This window comes from Tamandua tetradactyla, chromosome 8 (assembly GCF_023851605.1).
Source record: "Tamandua tetradactyla isolate mTamTet1 chromosome 8, mTamTet1.pri, whole genome shotgun sequence".
Classification (NCBI taxonomy): domain Eukaryota; kingdom Metazoa; phylum Chordata; class Mammalia; order Pilosa; family Myrmecophagidae; genus Tamandua; species Tamandua tetradactyla.
The window spans coordinates 57,244,542-57,263,334 of NC_135334.1; the positions used below are offsets into that span (position 1 = coordinate 57,244,542).

The 18,793-nt window shown below is 43.8% G+C and overlaps 1 protein-coding gene and 1 long non-coding RNA gene across 3 annotated transcripts; one reads left to right on the top strand and one right to left on the bottom strand.

Moving 5' to 3' along the window:
* Positions 1-3,691: 3,691 nt before the first annotated feature.
* LOC143644400 (uncharacterized) lies at positions 3,692-6,761 on the bottom strand. Its single transcript, XR_013156669.1, has 2 exons — positions 6,652-6,761; positions 3,692-3,953 (listed from the first exon to the last, which is right to left on the bottom strand). It is a non-coding gene; the product is annotated as an uncharacterized LOC143644400 (long non-coding RNA).
* FZD4 (frizzled class receptor 4) lies at positions 6,342-16,274 on the top strand. 2 transcript variants are annotated; one of them, XM_077113330.1, is made up of 3 exons: positions 6,342-6,547; positions 7,457-7,579; positions 9,824-16,274. In XM_077113330.1, the coding sequence occupies exons 2-3, from the start codon at positions 7,481-7,483 to the stop codon at positions 11,150-11,152; spliced, it is 1,428 nt and encodes a 475-aa protein (XP_076969445.1). In that variant the 5' UTR covers positions 6,342-6,547; positions 7,457-7,480; the 3' UTR covers positions 11,153-16,274. The 2 variants fall into 2 exon arrangements, with proteins under 2 accessions (XP_076969445.1, XP_076969444.1); XM_077113329.1 differs by lacking the exon at positions 6,342-6,547 and having other exon boundaries at positions 6,951-7,579.
* Positions 16,275-18,793: the final 2,519 nt, after the last annotated feature.

Genomic DNA, 18,793 nt, shown 5'->3' on the forward strand with positions numbered 1-18,793 from the left:
CAATGTCACCACAACTGGTGAAAGATAACAGTATTTTCAGAGCCCAATGGTAAGAACGATTCATGCATTTGTCTTTAATTCTTCCAAAATCCCTGGGGAGATAAAGATTTTTTTTTGCCCCTTGAGATTACTATGATGAGGCTTCATTCTAAGGAGGAAACAGACTTTCTTGATTTCCTTACTGGAAAATAATGACAGTCAGTCAACACCCTTTCCTGGGCACTCATGGTGTCACTTATTTCTAAGTGCTGAGGGTTCAGCATGATGCATTAAGTACTCAACAAGGAAGTCAGAAGGTTCTTGCCTTGTTCTGGTTCTAACTAGCACTATCAATGTAGACATTTAATTAAAATTTCTTTCTCTCTATATCTACACTTATCTGCCTACAAAAAGGGGGTAATGAGGTGATGAGACCAAGTAACTTGGTCTGTTTAAGTTACTTGCCATTTTTAATGTTCTTTGAGTTATAGATCGCCTCTGCATTCCTGCCCAGTAGGGATATTGCTATTCAGACCTCATTAGCAGGGACTAAGGCTTAGCCTCTCAAGGGAAGTAAAAACAGTCACAGAGATAGAAATAAGAAAGTTATTCAACATAATGCTTTTCTTTCTTTAGTTAGGGAAATCGTAGGTTTACAGAAAAATCATGCAGAAATACAATTCCCAATGCTTTTCTTTCTTTAATTAGGGAAATCGTAGGTTTACAGAAAAATCATGCAGAAATACAATTCCCATATACTCTCCCTGCCCCCATTATTAATATCTTGCTTTAGTGTGGTGTGTTTGTTACGACTGATGAAAGAATATTATTGGAATTGTACTACTAACTATAGTCCAGGTTTACATTAGGGTACTCTGTTGTTGTGTACTCCTATGATTTTTTTAAAACTTTTATTCCAGTAACATATCTAAAATTTCCTCTTTTAACCATATTCAGATGTATCATTCAATGTCATTAATTATGTTCACAATGTTTTGCTGTAGAAATCAATCACCACCATCCATTACCAAACCATTTCCATCAATCAAATAGAAACTCTGTACAATTTAAGCCTTAGCTCCCCATTTCCTACCCCAAGTCCAGTATTCTAGTTTCTGACTCTATTTGCTTATTTTAAGTAATTCCATATCAATGGGACAATCCAATATTTGTCCTTTTGTGTCTGACTTATTTCATTCAACATGATGTCTCCAAGGTTCATCCATGTTGTCACATGTACCAGAAATTCATTCCTTCTTATAGCTGAATAATATTCCATTGTGTATTTATATATATACTAACTATTTGTTTATCCATTCATCAGTTGATAGACCCTTGGATTGCTTCGATCTATTGGCAATTTTGAATAATGCCATTATGAACATCAGTGTGCAATGTCTGTTTGGGTCCCTTCTTTCAATTCTCTGGAGAATATACCTAAAAGTGGGAATGCCAGGTCATACGATAATCCTGTACTTAACTTTCTGAGGAACTGTTCTCCACAGCGGCTACACCATTTTACATTCCCACCAACAATGAATGAGTGTTCCTATTTTACCACATCCTCTCCAACACTTGCAATTTTCTGGGTTTTTTTATTTCAATAGTAGCCTTTCTAGTGGGTATAAAATGTTATTTTTATTGTGGCATCTTTTTGCGTGCTTTTTTTACCATTTGTATATCTTTGGACAATTGTCTATTCAAATCTTTTGCCCATTTTTTTTAACTGGGTTGTCTTTTTGTTGTTACATTGTAGGATTTCTTTGAAACGTCTAAATATTAAACCCCTATCAGATATGTGGTTTCTCTCCTTCTGTAGGCTATCTTTTTATTTTCACGATAAAATCATTTGATGCACAAAGTTTTAAATTTTGATGAGGTCCCATTTATTTATTTTTTCTTTTGTTGCTTATGCTTTGGGTGTAAAGTCTAAGAAAACATTGCCTAACACAAGGTCCAAAAGGTGCTTCCATATGTTTTCTTCCAGGAGTTTGATTGTTCTGGTTCTTATATCTAGCTCCCTGGCCCATACTGAGTTGATTTTGTATATTGTATAAGGTAGGAGCCCATATTCATTCTTTTGTGTATAGACATCCAGTTTTCCCAGCACCAGTTGTTGAAGAGTGTGATGGCTAGGTTCTGGTGTCAACTTGGCCAAGAGATGATGCCCAGCTGTCTGGTCAGGCAAGCACCAGCCTGACCATTGCTGTAAGGTTATTTTGTGGCTGGCTGATGAACTGGAAGGCTGGTGTATTAGATCATCAGTTAGTTTATTGCATCTGTGGCTGATTCCATCTGCTATCAACTAAGGCGTGTCTCCCACAAGATATAATCCAATCAGTCAACAGTTTTTACGGAAGTAGAGAGACTCTTTCACTGCTTTGTCAATCAGCAAGCCTATCTGTGGAGTTCATCCAGACCCTTTGTCAGAGCCGCTAGTTTCACAGCCTGCCCTACAGATTTTAGACTTTTCCATTCCCATGGTTGCGTGAGACACCTTTATAAATCTCACATTTACAGATCTTTCCTGTTGGTTTTGTTTTTCTAGAGAACCCTGACTAACACAAAGAGACTATCCTTTCCCCCATGAATGGATTTGGCACTTCTGTCAATAATCAGTTGGCCACAGATTAGAGGGTTTACTTCTGAACTCTCTAATCAATTCCATTGGTCTATACATCTGTCCTTATACCAGTACCATGCGGTTTTGATTACTGCAGCTTTGTAATAAGTTTGAAGATCAGAAAGTGTGTCTTTGAATAACTCATCACTAAACCCTTGGTAATGGCTTGACTGATAAAGAGTGAAATTACTAAGACATTTGTGAAGACACAAAATGTTTGTACTATTTTTGTCTCCTGCAGAATTTCTTCTTTGTCCTATGTACATTAAACCACACTACCAATGAATAAGAATGTCCTACATAGCACCTTATGCCTACTAAGAAATATTGACAGGAGGAGCATCAAGATTTTGATTTCTTGATATGCAAGAGCTGCGTGGTGACTTCATTCTTTTCTCTTGGCTAGTGGTGCAATAAGTGGGTTTTGGCCCTGCCACTTGGTAGCTGTTACTTAATCTCTTGGAGCCTCTGACTCCTAAACTTGACACAAGCATTAGTGTTCCCTTCGGTCTCATTCAGTATATGTTTTTACTTCATAACTAGTCTGGGTTCAGGGGAGGATATAGCACACAGACTATTTATAAATGGATAGAATCTGGTACAACTTCTCCCTACGCTTATGTTGTTCCACAATAAATCCCCAATCCCTATGAGGTTTTAGTCCCAGTGCATTTTTTCCTCAAAAATTAGACAGGGTAATAATGAAACACTTTCCTGCATTTTCTATCAAGATAGGTCTTTGTGAGTTCTAAATGTTCTGTCTAGATTCAAAGAAGCTGGTTTCTTCATGAGTGGTTGGAATAAGACTTTTCTTGGAAGCTACTGAATATGGATTAGTTGGATTGTTTTACAGGAAATAAAAAAGCAGGCTCTGAGGGTGACGACTTCAGCACTTAATTGGGTTAGCAAAGAACTGCAAATGAGAGGTTTTTTCCCTTCGGAGGGAAAGGATGTTTATGGCTTCCACCCCCCTAGGTGATGGATTTTAACCTAAACGCTAGTCTTCCAATGTAGCCTTTAATTTAGGAACCATTAGAAGAATCTATTAGAGCAGAAAATGTCAAGTTGAAAAATTAACACATCACAGGAGCAAATTAGAAGCCTCTTATTAGACGCAAATGTAGAGGCCCTCAGAAGGCCCAAACAACTTGCTGAAGTCAGATTCCTTCAGCTCCAAAGTGGCTGCAGCCGAGGAAGCAGCCCAACCACTCAGGCCAGAGTCACCAGGGTCCCATGGCCTGTCTTTCAAGTCAACTGACCGCCCTCTTCATGAGTTCCTATCTTCTCTGGGGACGGGCTGCATATCACAGGGTGGATATCCCTCTGCCTGGAACTCCCAGGGAAGTGTTTTCTGTAACAAAGACAAACATGCCATGCTTGTCACCAGGGGCAGACTGTCGACTGTGTAAACCACTCTGTGAGAGGGAGGCTGAGGGGCTCCAGTCCATTCAAACTTGCTCTAAGTCGTGGTCTTTGTTTTCTTTCCACATTCAGACTGAAATGTGATTCCCCTGGCTTTCTTTTTGGTAAATACCGACAACCAGCTCCTAGCCTGGAAAGAAAAGCTGTTGACAGGAAGAGTTTCTGATGGGGAAGGGACTTCATGGAATGTTCTCAAAGGAGACAGTTGCTTCAAGCAAGTTGAGTCTGGGAAGCCAGACTAGGAATGAGAGGTCCGGAACACAAAAGGGCCGTCTTTATGGGTTAGGCTGAGTATCAAGCAGTATCTCCTGGGAGAACAGTATCATGCTCAGGAACTTTAAGGCCAGGATGACATGCATCAAGCCCTTCTCCTCCACTTAGCTGTGTGATTCTGGGCAAACTGCTTGACTCTCAAAACATCAGTTTTTGCAAGATGTTATAATAGATAAATGAGATAATGTATGTAAAGCATATAACACAATATCTGGCACAAAGTCAGGGACTTTGTTATTGATTTGATAATAGCATTCCTTCACCAATGCTTACATGGTGTTCCCTCTGCATGCCTGGCCCTGTACAAGACACAGGTCCTGATCCCTGACCTCATGGAGCTCAGTCATGGAGCCCATGAGTCCATGAGAACCATGTACACACATCTCTACCACAAAACAAGTACTCCCTCTCCATCCATTATGTACTCTAAGAGAACTGCCAACTGCACACTAATTCCACTTTGTCAAACAGCTCAGAATCCTGCAGGTCATCCCCTTCTGATTAGCCTTCCAAACTCAACTAACCCTACCTTCAATTTACATACAATTCTCCTGTCTGTGCAACCCCACTGAGTTATAGTTGCTTGTTTTTTCTTTATCTTCTCCTGTGAGGTCCTGGAGGGTGGGTATCATTTTTATTCATCTCTGTAGTCCAGTGGTTTCATGAACCACCCAGCACAAGCACAGGAGAAACTCAACTCTATGGTAACTATGCAGAATTTCAGCTGGGAACTTCTCTCAAGGAAATAACCCAGCCCCACCTTTGTGAAGGCCCTCCTTTGGGCCCTGGTTTGTTGGTACTGTCACTTTCTAATTATCTCTTTGGTTCCAGCCTCGGTTCCCTCATCTTTTTAAGGGTGCTAATAGAGTCTCCTTGACAGGAAGGCCCAAACAGTTGTCAGCAGAGACCCAAATATCACCAGCCCCTCTTTAAAAAAAAAAAAAAAAAAGCGACTCAATTTTTGCTCTCAGCCAAGTCTACTTACCCACATTAAAAAAAAAAATTAAAAATATAAGACAATACGAGCACCACACCACATGAGTGGTAAAGACATACTCCCAACTTGTATTGAGGCCCTGCCCCTGTGCCAGAGACTTGGCTGATATGGGATAATACAAAAATACATAGATTTGCTTCTTGTCTCCCAGCCCAAGGAAAATGGTGGCAAGGGATGGACAAAACAATCTCAAAAAGAGAGCAGGGAACCCTTTACCCAGATCCTCAAATCTGGGCCGCCTAGATGTCTTTGGTACCAGGCTGGAGAGCAGAAGGCAGCTCTATAACTGATCATCCCCTAGCTGTTCCAGAAAAGATGAAGAAAAAAGCATAACAACACTAAGCAAGCTGTTCAGCATTTACTATGTGCTCGACGCTCTGCTAAATGATTTATAGGAATTATCTCATTTAACTCTTAGAACAAGTGTGCAAAGTAGATATGAACTTTCCTTTTTTTCCAGTCGGCGTCTTTCAGGCTCAGAGAGGCACAGGACTTCCACCACAGTCACGCAGCAAATAAATGGCTTAGGAATCCACCTGCTGAGGGTTCCATTGGCCCTACTGGAAAGCAGAGGGAGCTTGGGCCAACATAAATCTCTTGGGGGCTGGGAACGAGAGAGGGGAAAGTTGGATCGCAACCCAGATCGCGTGATGCCCAGATCCCCAGGATCCGCGCATTAGCAGAATAAGGAACAAATGGGGGGCAGCCTGCAGAGAAGGGGTGTCCGGGAGGCTGGGGGAGGAGATTCGTGGTGACTGTGCTCCTTCCTCGCTCCGGGTGCACAGGTCAAGCCTCTCCGCTCCCGCCCTCTCGCCCTCCAACCTTATTTAGAAACCGTGTCCCCGAGACAGGAAGGGCGGCGGGCCGAGAAGCACGGAGCGTCCCGGTCTCATTTCCTTTCGAATCCCCCTGTGGAATTTTATTTCATACGGTGAGGAAATCGGAGCGCGAGGCCGTCGGGGGCGCCTCCCCCAGTCCGGGCTCGAGCCGGCAGCTCCCCCGCGCAGGTCTGATGGTGTCTGGGGGCGGAGAGAGTGGGCCGGACTCCAACCCGAGCGAGTGGGGAGTGAAAATAGTCGCGAGCTCACGCTGTACCAGGCACCGAGCTAAGCGTTTTACGCATTATCTCTAATCCTCCCAAGTCACTTTACGGATGAGGAATCTGACGCCGAGAGGTTTGGCAATTTGCTCAAGGTCACACAGCAGGGATTTGAAGCCACGATCTGAGTAAATCTAAATCCCGTGTTCTTTGTGTAAGTTTCTCAGCTTGATGAGGAGGTGGCCAGGGGGCCGAGGTGACAGCTGGAAGGAGAAAGAAAAGAAAAGAGGCAGAGTCTGGTGAGGGAGCACTTCTCACCTGGGAGAGGAAGGGAAGGACTGGTCGGGTCGGAGCGACTCAACTCCATCCCGGGCTGGCCTCTGCGCGTTGCGCTCGGGCTGGGAGGAAAGTGAGCGCCGGGAAGCGGGGCGGGGCGCTCCGGGGAGGGAGGGAAGGGGAAGGAGAAGGGGGGGAGGTGAGCGGGGGCTGACCCTTCCAGCGGGAGAGCAGCCCCGCCTCGCAGCCAAACCCCTCGCTGCCCGCCGTGCTTGGCCATTGGAGAGGCGCGCTGTCCGTCTCGCTCCGCCGCCGCCCAGCAAACCTCCTGCCGGGCGGAGGGCTCGGGCGGTGAGAGCGGCGCGGCGCGGGGTGCTGGCGGGCTTCGCTGAGACGCCGAGCGGACGCGGCCGGCGCCGGGTGGGAGGGCTAGCTGCCTGCAGCCATGACCCTCGCAGTCCGTTCCTCGGCCCCGGCCTGGGGCATCTAATACCTCTCACAGCGGCGCGCAGCTGCCGGGGAGCCGGCCGCTGCCCCCTCGTCGCCCTTGGCGCCTTATCACACTCTCTTCCCCGGATCTAGAGGGCAGCGCGGCAGCCGGCGCCCCCGTGCAAACTGGGGGTGTCTGCCCGAGCAGTCTACGCCGCCGCCGCCGCTGCTGCCCCCGGCTCTGGCCATGGCCTGGCGGGGCACGGGGCCGAGCGTCCCGGGACTGAGCGTCCGGGGGTCGCCCGGGGGCGTCGGGCTCAGTCTGTGGCTGCTGCTGCCGCTGCTGCTGCAGCCAGCGCGGGGCTTCGGGGACGAGGAGGAGCGGCGCTGCGACCCCATCCGTATTTCCATGTGCCAGAACCTCGGCTACAACGTGACGAAGATGCCCAATCTGGTGGGGCACGAGCTGCAGACAGACGCCGAGTTGCAGCTGACAACCTTCACGCCGCTCATCCAGTACGGCTGCTCCAGCCAGCTGCAGGTGGGCGCCCCCCAGCCCCCACCCTTGCCTAGACGGATGCCCCAAACTAATTTGGTGAAGCTTTCGTCAAATCGAGCCCCCTGCTCCCTTTCTAGCCTCAGGGGTAAAACTCTGGAAAAGTGATTTTCATCCCCACCCCCTCTTTTCTGTCCCTTCTCAGGGACTGGAAGCCAAAAAGTTGTGTAAGTCATCTGGCCTGCTAAAGAACCCACTTTTACACCCCGCCCTTCCGTTTTTCTCCTCTGCCCACCCGTGTCTGGCCAAGCCCCTAACCCCAGTGGAGCTGAGGACTATCCTTGCGAAGGGTTCCGGCCGCTCTTCGGTGGGCGAGTCCCGGGCAGGATAACCAGCTGCAGCTAAGTTTTGGAAAGAAAGATAAGGAGACCTGACCTCTCTTCCCCGTACCCCACCGATCTCCTTTCTTCCCTATACTTTTGAGTAGGTTCTTAAATAAAACACCACCGTCATTTCTTTTTTTTCTTTTTTCTTTTTTTTGCGGAATGGCCCCTCCTGGCGTCATCCCGCACGATTTTAGAGGTCATGCAGAAAGGAATGATTGACTTGAGTTTTTACTTATCCTCAGGGTTGAGGACAGGTTTAATGCTTGGAGGGAGGGAAAGTACAGCTTGAAGAAAGGTAATGGTGTGGTTAGGCTCCAGGAAGTTAGTTTGTATATTGGAAGAAAAACAATTGCAGTCATTAAAATTTTTAAAGCTTATGTAATAATTTAGAAAATGTTCATCGTATAATAACAAATAGAGAGAGAATTTGCATATACAGGGTGATTATAATCTTGCACAAACAAACAGAAGCCAACAATCAATTCATTGGGGGGAAAAAAGACCGAAAAGGAAGTATTTTGAAGTGTTAACATTTGTTGTGTTTTGGTTGATGAGGCCATGAGTGATTTTTAGAAATTAAGAGAAATTGGGGGGAAAAGATAAAGGGTAATTGTCCTAGCTAAAACCTTCAGAAATCTGTGGTTCTGGCTGTAACTTCTGAAAGATGAGAAACAGATATACAGCTTACTTACTAGGTACATGTTTTTACATAGCTCATTATCTTTAAACATTTTTTTATTGTGAAATATATATGCAAAAATGCAGTAAATTTCAAAGTACATTGTAATAAGTAGTTATAGAACAGATTTTAAAGTTTTGCGTGGGTTACAGTTTTATATAGATCATTTTAAAAGTTGGATTGTGGTTTCAGAAAGATGGTTGGGATTAGACCTGTTGTTAGCAAAATGTCCCTTTGGAAATTTCAGAACTTTGGAACTAGGTTATAAAGGCTTAGGAAATGATCCTCTAGCTCTCAGTTTGGAAACAGCGCATATCCTGACATCAGTGGCAATTTTGTTGGAGAAACAGCTTTTGCAAGGACTATATATTTTTAATTACATGTATCCTGGGGAAGCAGCCAAGCTGTTTTGAAGGACAGACTGGATCCCTTTACATGTTGGAAATAGTTACTTGTAACTCTAGACTACATAGACAACATCTGTAAGGAGCCAAGCAGACTGTTTATCAATGCTGGAGGAATTGAGGACAGCAACTGGACTCTCCTCTGCTGGTATTGCAGTTTTCAGGGACTTAACATTTACATTTTCCTATTGTGCTTCATTATTATTCATTGAGGAAATCTGACCAAGCAGACCCCTGGTGACCAGAGACCTCAATCTGCAGCCTATCCTGTCTACCAGTGGGTCAGTTAGGACATTTCTCCGTCTCAATATGGGACTTTTTTTTTTTAATTAAAAGATAATGTAGAAAATGGAATATTACCTAGATCTACATTTCTTAGGCATTTATTTTTATGTAGATGAAGAAATAAGGATGAAAATAAACCACCCATCACCAGCATGATGAGTCACTTGATTAGTCCGTTCATCACTTTCAAATAGTAGCTGATAGGGAAGGGAGATTGAAAGCCAGTTTTTTTAAGGTTTATTTCCTTAAGTGTTGTTTGGAAAGGGATTAGGTAATTCTTCTCCAAACCCTTTTCATTTATTTAATTTTGTTCCCCTGGAAAGAATTACTAGACCCAAACTAAGAAAAGTATGTAAATGATGGATTATTAAGCACTCTTGTTTGAGGTCAGAATAAACAGTCATACTCCATATAGGCTGGTTGAAAAGTAAATATGTATCTACATTGCCTGGAAGCCTTCAGCTCGGCTTTGTTGCAGGCATTTGGTCAGACTTCCAAGTCATTGTTTTCTTTGTTCATTTCATTACTTTTCCAGTTCTTCCTTTGTTCGGTTTATGTGCCAATGTGCACAGAGAAGATCAACATCCCCATTGGCCCATGCGGGGGCATGTGTCTTTCAGTCAAGAGACGCTGTGAACCCGTCCTGAAGGAATTTGGATTTGCCTGGCCAGAGAGCCTGAATTGCAGTAAATTCCCACCACAGAATGACCACAACCATATGTGCATGGAAGGGCCAGGTGATGAAGAGGTGCCCTTACCTCACAAAACGCCCATCCAGCCTGGGGAAGAGTGTCACTCTGTGGGGACCAATTCTGATCAGTACATCTGGGTGAAAAGGAGCCTGAACTGCGTTCTCAAGTGTGGCTATGACGCTGGCTTATACAGCCGCTCTGCCAAGGAGTTCACCGATATCTGGATGGCAGTGTGGGCCAGCCTGTGCTTCATCTCCACCGCCTTCACGGTGCTGACCTTCCTGATTGATTCCTCCAGGTTTTCCTACCCTGAGCGTCCCATCATATTTCTCAGCATGTGCTATAATATTTATAGCATTGCTTATATTGTGAGACTGACTGTAGGCCGGGAAAGGATATCCTGCGATTTTGAAGAGGCAGCAGAACCCGTCCTCATCCAAGAAGGACTTAAGAACACAGGATGTGCAATAATTTTCTTGCTGATGTACTTTTTTGGAATGGCTAGCTCCATCTGGTGGGTTATTCTGACACTCACTTGGTTTTTGGCAGCAGGACTCAAATGGGGTCATGAAGCCATTGAAATGCACAGCTCTTATTTCCACATTGCGGCTTGGGCCATCCCTGCTGTGAAAACCATTGTCATCTTGATTATGAGACTGGTGGATGCAGATGAACTAACTGGCCTGTGCTATGTTGGGAACCAAAACTTGGATGCCCTCACTGGCTTTGTGGTAGCTCCCCTTTTCACTTATTTAGTGATCGGAACTTTATTCATTGCAGCAGGTTTGGTGGCCTTGTTTAAAATTCGGTCAAATCTTCAAAAGGATGGGACAAAGACTGACAAGTTGGAAAGGCTGATGGTCAAAATTGGGGTCTTCTCAGTACTGTACACGGTTCCTGCAACCTGTGTGATTGCCTGTTATTTCTATGAAATCTCCAACTGGGCACTCTTCCGGTATTCTGCAGATGACTCCAATATGGCGGTTGAAATGTTAAAAATTTTTATGTCTTTGCTGGTAGGCATCACTTCAGGTATGTGGATTTGGTCTGCCAAAACTCTTCACACGTGGCAGAAGTGTTCCAACAGATTGGTGAATTCTGGGAAGGTAAAAAGAGAGAAGAGAGGAAATGGTTGGGTAAAGCCTGGGAAAGGCAATGAAACTGTGGTCTAAGGATGGACAGCCTCTATACTTTCCTCAATTTTGACTGGGGGAATGTCAGCATTTCGGTGGAAATTCTGCTAATAGTTTTATGCAATAAATCTCAGTTTGAACAAACAAGCGCCACTTAAGTGACCCCCATCACTCCCCCTTCCCCAGCATCAAAACAAAACAAAACAGTGATTTTGCTGAAGATTTTGGAATGATCCAAAATGAAAAAGCCAGTTAGAGGCTTACAAAGCTGTGAAAAATAAAAACATTGATCACTTTAGCAGGTCGCAGCTTGGAGCATGGAAGTCCTGCCTACATGCCAGGAAGTCCAGGTCGATGCTGCTTTTCCCTGCAGGGTGGGATTTGAGCTGTGAGTAGATTACTTGCAGGGAGAAATATTAACTTTTTTAACCCTTTTAAATTTAAATACAAACTGGGTCTTTCAAATAGCAAAGCGATCTATAAACACTGGAAACTCCAGGTTCAGAAAAGTGTGACTAGAGTTTTATAGTTTGGCTGATCTAACATAAACATTTTCTGTGGTTCACCGTCTGCTGTTTAGAACTTGGTGGATCGCACTCCCAAGAGGTAGTGTCAGAATCTTTCTGTTCCTTTTGTCATAAAACAGAATTGTTTGAGCAAACAAAAGTACTGTGCAAACACACATAAGGTATACAGTGGATTTTTCTTCTCTCTCTCCCTCTCTTGTTTCAAAACCTCTGTTCTGGGCTGCTGCTGTTTTCTTCATTTCGCATTAGTGACCTCAGAAGTGTATTTTTATAGACATTTTTGCATTGCAGCAGCCTAATAAGGGGATAAATGAAGGGTGATTCACTTTCTGACAATCACTTAATTTAGAGAAAAATGAGATTTACCGAGCCTACTTACCTTACTGACCCCAGAGACCTATTGCATTGTGCAATTGGGACTTAATAGATTTTACTTTGATTGTGTCTATGCGGACGCCAGTCTGGAAGAGCTAAAATGTTAAATTTCTTGGCAACTTTGCATTCACAAAGATTGACTGTGTAATATGTGTGTGTCAATTACAATTAAAAGCACATTCTTGGACCATGACATACTATACTCACTGATTTTAAAACTATGGTCAACTTGCATTCTCAGAATGATAGTGCCTTTTTTTTCTTTAGCATAAAAATGTTATCAGAATCTGGTCTATTTACAGCAGTGGTGACTTTTTCAATTTTGTAAAGGTAACTAAGGACAGCTAATCCAACTACTTGGTATATAATTATTTCCTAGTAATTGGCAAAGGCTCCTTATAAGATTTCCTTGGAGGCAGTGTGGCCTGTAGTATTTATATAGTGCTTAATGAATCTCCAGAATGCCAGCCAGGAGCTTGATTGGTTAGCAGGGAATAAAGTGTAGACCATATGAAATGAGCTGCAAACTCTTAACAGCACAGTCTTAATTGCCCTTTGTGGAGGTATCCAAAGCTTTTAAAATTTATGCTTTATGTTCATCACACGCGGGTACCCCTAGCAGCCTCTCAAAAGTTGCAATTCCTTTAAAATTGTATTAACTGGCCTTTTTAGTAACAGCCCTGAGGCCTTCTAATCACCAGATCTCTGAGGCAAATTGTCGACAATGTCACAGGCTGTTCTCCTTGTAGCTTATACCTGTCTTTGCTTCAGCTCCTGTTGCAATGACTTATTTATTTATTTGTTCATACTTTTTTTTTTTTAACAGGTAGACCTTTTTTTTAACAGGTCTTTTATTCACACTCTGTTATTGAGAAATATTGCCAGGGACTCAAAAATTCCAAATTGGTGGTCAAATTCTGGAGACAAACTTATCTTTCTTTTTTTCTTGGTTTGAGCTTTATGCCCATGGTTTAACATTTTCTTCTTTCTTCTTTGTGTCTGTGTGGTTCTTGTGCTGTCTGAAATGTATATAAGGTGTTTGTGTTTTGGAAGGGAAAATCTTGGGGCTTTTGAGACACACTAAGTGGCTATAGGCTACGCTGCTGTGTGCGCTGCCTGAGCACCTTGGCTGTACTTTGGGTCAGGTCTTCAGGAGCATGAGAAATGACCCCAGAATGGCCAGTTTAACTCCATCTGAGACTACATTGCCTATGAAATATAAAATGTGAACTCCCCGTGCTACTTACAGCCAGTTCCCATAACGTTCAGGGTCCTGGAGCATGCACCCAAGGGCAGAGCCTGCCCTTACTCACGCTCCGCTCTAGCGTCTTGGGAGTTTTGCAGAGACTCAATCCCAGGAAAGGAAGGGCCATGCAGTGGGGGACAGCCTCATGTTAGAGTATAGGAGTTTGTAATACAATTTCCTTTGTTAATGTTTCCGTGATGGTATGACCAAGGCAGCACCTAGCAGAAGGTTGGGCATGCAGTTGGTGCTCAGTTTTTGTGAATGATGAAACATTTTTAAAAAGGGCTCATAAAAAAAAAAAGAAAAAAGCAATTGGGTTAACCTGGACACCTGAGCTCTGGAGCTCATGCACTGACAATTATCTGGATTTTAACATGTCTGTTCCATAACATGTGCTTCCTCCTGCTTCCTCAGGAGAAAGTGTATCTGATCAGAAGTGGCTGTCGCTGCAGACTGGATTAGTAGACTTAGCAATGTCACAGGGTTATAGGCCTTTCCTTTCACATTCCAGACAATGGAGAGTGTTTACGGTCTCAGGAAAGGAACTGTGTGGCTGAGTCACTTACCAATTACCTCCAAGCAACTCCATCACCTCTTAAACCGGTATTTTAAATTAGTATTTGTTAAAAAAAAAAAAAAAAAGTTGCCAGCACATTTATTGAGTACCGACTGTGTGTAAAGCCCTGTGTCAGGCACCGCAGGGGATGTCATGGAGGATAAGCCTCTCGGTTTAGCAGTGACAGCTCTATTCTAACTGCCTAGGTTGGGGATGTTTCCGGGTTGCTCAGCTTTGCTGTTGGTTTCGTGCAGGAGTGGGGGCCTCGGGAATTCGCATCTATTGCACTTGTCTCCATCCCATTAATTTCTTCCTGGGTCCCTCTTCCTTTAGCTCATCTCTCATCCCTCCTCAGACTTCTTTCCAAATCAATTAAAGGAGTTTTGACAGAAAGCATCAGCTCCGCTTCATGCAATGTGGAAATCCCGTAGAAAGACTATGAAAATAAGCTAAAAGGACATGAGCTCCCATGTCGAATATGGCTTTGGAGGCAAGCAGTTCACAACTTGGTGTGTTCCAGGTGACTTGTGCAGGCAAATTTGGGAACAACATCTTGCTAGGGAAGAGGTCAAGGTTGTTTTTCTTTCTCTGAAATCTGGAATAAAAAGATATGAGTGTAGCTGTCTACAAAAATCCCTTGGCTGCCAGAGATTTTTGGTACATGGAGCCCAAGGACAGCTCTGTCCAAACTCCTCTCTGATAGACTCCTTTTTCCTGCTTCATAAAGGCCAGACCTCAGGGCAGAAGAACGCGGGGTAAGGTGAAATCGGCCAGAACCATCTGGTTGAGCTACTTGGTTGATTCATATCCTTTTACCTCTATGGAGGCCCATTTCCTGATCCCCGAGACTGCTTCTGAGCTGGCAGCTTGCTCAGGCCTGAAACTGGAGAAAGGGTGACACATTTCCCCTGAGATGCTCTCTGACTTTCCTTTCCCGGATCACTCCCTCACTCCCCAAACCCAGAATAGGAAACTTCTGTATCTAGGTTCTGAATTGCCCAGCACCCTGGGCTCTGTAATCTCTGGCCTTCTCAGCCTTCTGGTCACTGAATTAAGTGAATTATTTGGTTGAGAACCAAGCCAGGACCTGAGGACACAAAGATGAATTCAGCCTCAGCCCTGGAGGTACAGACTCAATTTAAAGGGATTTTATCAAGGTGGTGCAATGTTTGGCTTCAGATGGGGTGGCCACTGCAGTAGTTAGGGAGGAGTTGCCATAAAGCACAGATTTTGGAAAGAGACCCTTGGGTCGATCTGCATTCTGTTTGGTTCTGTGGTGGAGGGAACTGGTGAGAATTGCTAGTCCAGCCAATTATGTCAAGTCACTGGACTCTGACAATTTTTTATTTTTTTCTCCCTTTATTGTGTTTGAGTTCAAAGTCCCAGTCTGGGTCTGTTTTATGTCTGGCAAAGGGCATGAGTTATCATTTTTCTTTCTGGGCTAGGTTGCAGATCTTGGAAACTTCTAGGAAAGCATTGTGCTCCTACCAAAGATCAGATACTAGAGCCTTTCGCTGCAGCCTGTTTAGAGCTTTCTGCTGCTGCATCAGCCATGTGCATGTGCAGTAATGGCACACTTGACAATACCTAGAGAGAAGTGAACCAAGGATCTCCTGACATGCCTCTTCCCCCTTGGTAAGCCCAGTTGCCCTGATAGTAGCCTGTTTCTGTTTCTGATTTACCTATTTTTCTCTTCTTTGAATTAACAAATTCCCTGTATTTATCCAGGCAATTTGTAGAGGGACTTTTTGGGTCCTGGATGAGCCATGTCCTCAAAGCTTTTGTACCTCCTTGCTCTTCTACAATATTCAGTACATGGCCACTGTCATCCTAGAAGGCTTCTGAGAATAGGGGCAAGAGCAGCTCTGTCCCCTAAAGGCCAGGTCCATCTCTCCCAGATTGTGAAAGTTTCCAAATCCTGCTAACGGGCTCTGGCCCTGACTTGGCTGTGGGCTCTTGGGAGAGGTAAACTGCTTTCTCTGTCTCTCCCGGTGGAGATGTGGGTGGTTCTGAATTTTGTCCTACCTCACAGGGATGTTGTGAGGCTTTAGGAGGTGTAGGGACCAAGGCCCCTTGAGCTCTTTGTATGCAGGTGGGGTACGGATCTCATGCAATCTGTGAAAAGATGAAATGTGACTTAGCCTGCTCTGTGCAGCACTCAAGCTAGCAACTTGCTCTGTGGTCTTTTCTGTATCCTAAGCCACCCCACAGCTCCAGCCACCTGAGGCCAACCCCGGGGGCTTTCAGATGTTCAACACAGAGGTACCAGGCAAACTCCTGTTACACATGCCCTGAATGAACGGTTGCCATCAAAGGAAATGGACCCTGCTTTTAAGGATGTACAAAAGTATGTCTGCATTGATGTCTGTACTGTAAATTTCTAATTTATCACTGTACAAAAAATAAACTTTGCTATTTAATTTTTGTATTAAAGAAAAATAAAATTTTGTTTATTAAGTGGTGTGTGATTTGGCAATATTCCTAAGGCCTGTGATGATCCCTGGGAAGAATACAGACCAGCAGTGAGAAATAGGATTCAGTTTGCAGGGCAGATTGAGAACTGCTTTCTGAGAGCCTCTTTGTTTCTTTTTTTGCTAGAGCTATTTTTTCCCTCTGGGATTTCTCCTGGGTCAGCAAAGCCCTGCAGTCCAAGGTCAACTGAATTTATCACTACTGTGGTCATCAGTAATACTCAAGGGGGTCACACGAGGGTTTGGATGTAACTATAGTTCTCAAGCTGTCATTCTGACAACACCTCTTACTGGCATTTCCAATATGTGTGGCCATCTTTATATGCCTTCCAAGGCCCATTGACTCAAACTGGTGGCCTGGAAAAAGTTTTTCCACCCCTGCTAGAGCTTCAGCCCTCTTAAAAGGAGAAAGGGGGCTTTTTTTACATTCTGATTTTCATCTTTTTTTCTGACTTTGCAACACAATGGTTCTGTTTTATATAATAGGTATGGGAGTGGGTCACATCAGACAGCCAGGAAAATGGTTTCTTTAGCTTATATGACAAGTTTGAGTGTCTATGTCCCCATATCCAGAAAAGTCATTGGGCAAAGCAAATTCAAAGCTATTTTCAAGACACCATCGTAGGAGCAAATATTACAGACCACACAGATACAGAGGCAAAGGAGAGTGACTGACATTGGAAATATCTGCTGATTCCCCAGATGAAACCAACCTTCTCCATTGGCCTAGAGATTGCTCTTTACCCATTAGCTTCATTTGAATTTCACCCTGTTTTGATATAAAGTCTAGTGAACAAGTAACTGCAATGCTATTCTCTATCTGCAGATTGCTATTATACGTCTATCAAACCGTAAATGGAGATATACAATTTAGATTCTCTTCCCTATGAGCTTGTTGCATTTTTTTCTTTATTAGAGAAGTTGTGGGTTTACAGAACAATCATGCTTAAAATACAGGATTCTATATACCACCCTATTAACATCTTCCATTAGTCTTACAATTAATAAAAGCACGTATTTATAACTACTATTAACTATAGTCCATGGTTACCTATGTTGTGCAATTCCATGGATTTTCACAAAAAAACGATGGTGTCTTCTAGCTTCATCCATGTTGTTGCATGTATCAGAACTTCATTCTTTTTATAGCTGGTAGACACTTGAGTTGCTTCCATCTTTTGGCAATTGTGCATAATGCCACTGTGAACATCAGTGTGCACATATCTGTTTGAGTTCCTGCTTTCAATCCTTTTGGGTATATTCCCTAGAATTGGATAGGTCATATGTTAATTCTATACTTAGCTTTGTTAGGAACCATCAAACTGTCTTCAACAGCAGCTGCACCATTTTACATTGCTACCAACAATGAATGAGTGTTCCTATTCCTCTACATCCTCTCCAACGTTTGTAATTTTCTTTCTTTTTTTTTTAATAGTAGCCATTCTCGTGGGTGTGAAATGGTATCTTATTGTATTTCTTATTCTATTACCTCCTCATTAAGTAGGAGGTGAAAAGTCAGCACAACCTGGAATCAGTTTATAATGATCTCTTGTACTTCTAGAACTACTTTCAGTATAGCAAATATTTTCTTTTACATGATTTCACTTTGTTCTTGCAGCATCTTTGAAGAAAGCAAGGCAGGCATTGCCTTGCTTCAGAGAAGAAAAGCTAAGGCTTGGGGATGGGACATGCCTAGGGTAACCCAACAAGGATGTAGCAGCTTTTGGACAGCCAGGTCTTCCCAGGCCTAGCACAGGGCTTTGCTTTATTTATTGTTTTACACCCTATGATTCAGATTTCTTTAAGTGCTACAAATAGTTTATTGAGAGTGGGTAAATCCTTTATAGGCACCTGATTGAATAATGAGAACTGCCTGTGGACTTCTGCTTTTTAAGGATTATGTAGCAAAACCACCATTGATAAGTTTCCTTATCTGTAAGCCAGGCCCCTAGAATAAACCCCATGATCCCCGGACACTCACTGGATTTGAACTGGTCTTGGCTGGTCTGCACTGTCCCACCCCCTGCAATGGGAGCTCTGGACACAGGGCGAGGACCCTGGCTGGAATTTTTAACAAGGATTTTTAACACTTCTGTCCTGAGAACTGATTTTTTTCCTTTCCCATTTTGGCTTTTGCATGCAATCATAATTTTAAATTGAGCTGGCTCTTGACTAAAGAGGTCAGTCTTGGTCTCCTGTCTTGGGAGGTTCCACAACAGACATAAACCATGCTCTGGCAAGCGCTTGCCCACTCCTTACTTTTCCTTTACAATGCAGCTGAGTTGGTACGACTGAGAGCATATGACTGAGGGTTGTTGTTGTTGTTGTTTCACATGGGCAGGCACCAGGAACTGAACCCGGGTCCTCTGCCATGGCAGGCAAGCATTCTTGCCTGCTGAGCCACCGTGGCCCGCCCATGACTGAGGGTTTTGAAAATGTGTTGGACCTCCCAAAGATTTAGTCCAAAAGGCTTTCAAAATGGACCTTGAGGGTGGGCCACGGTGG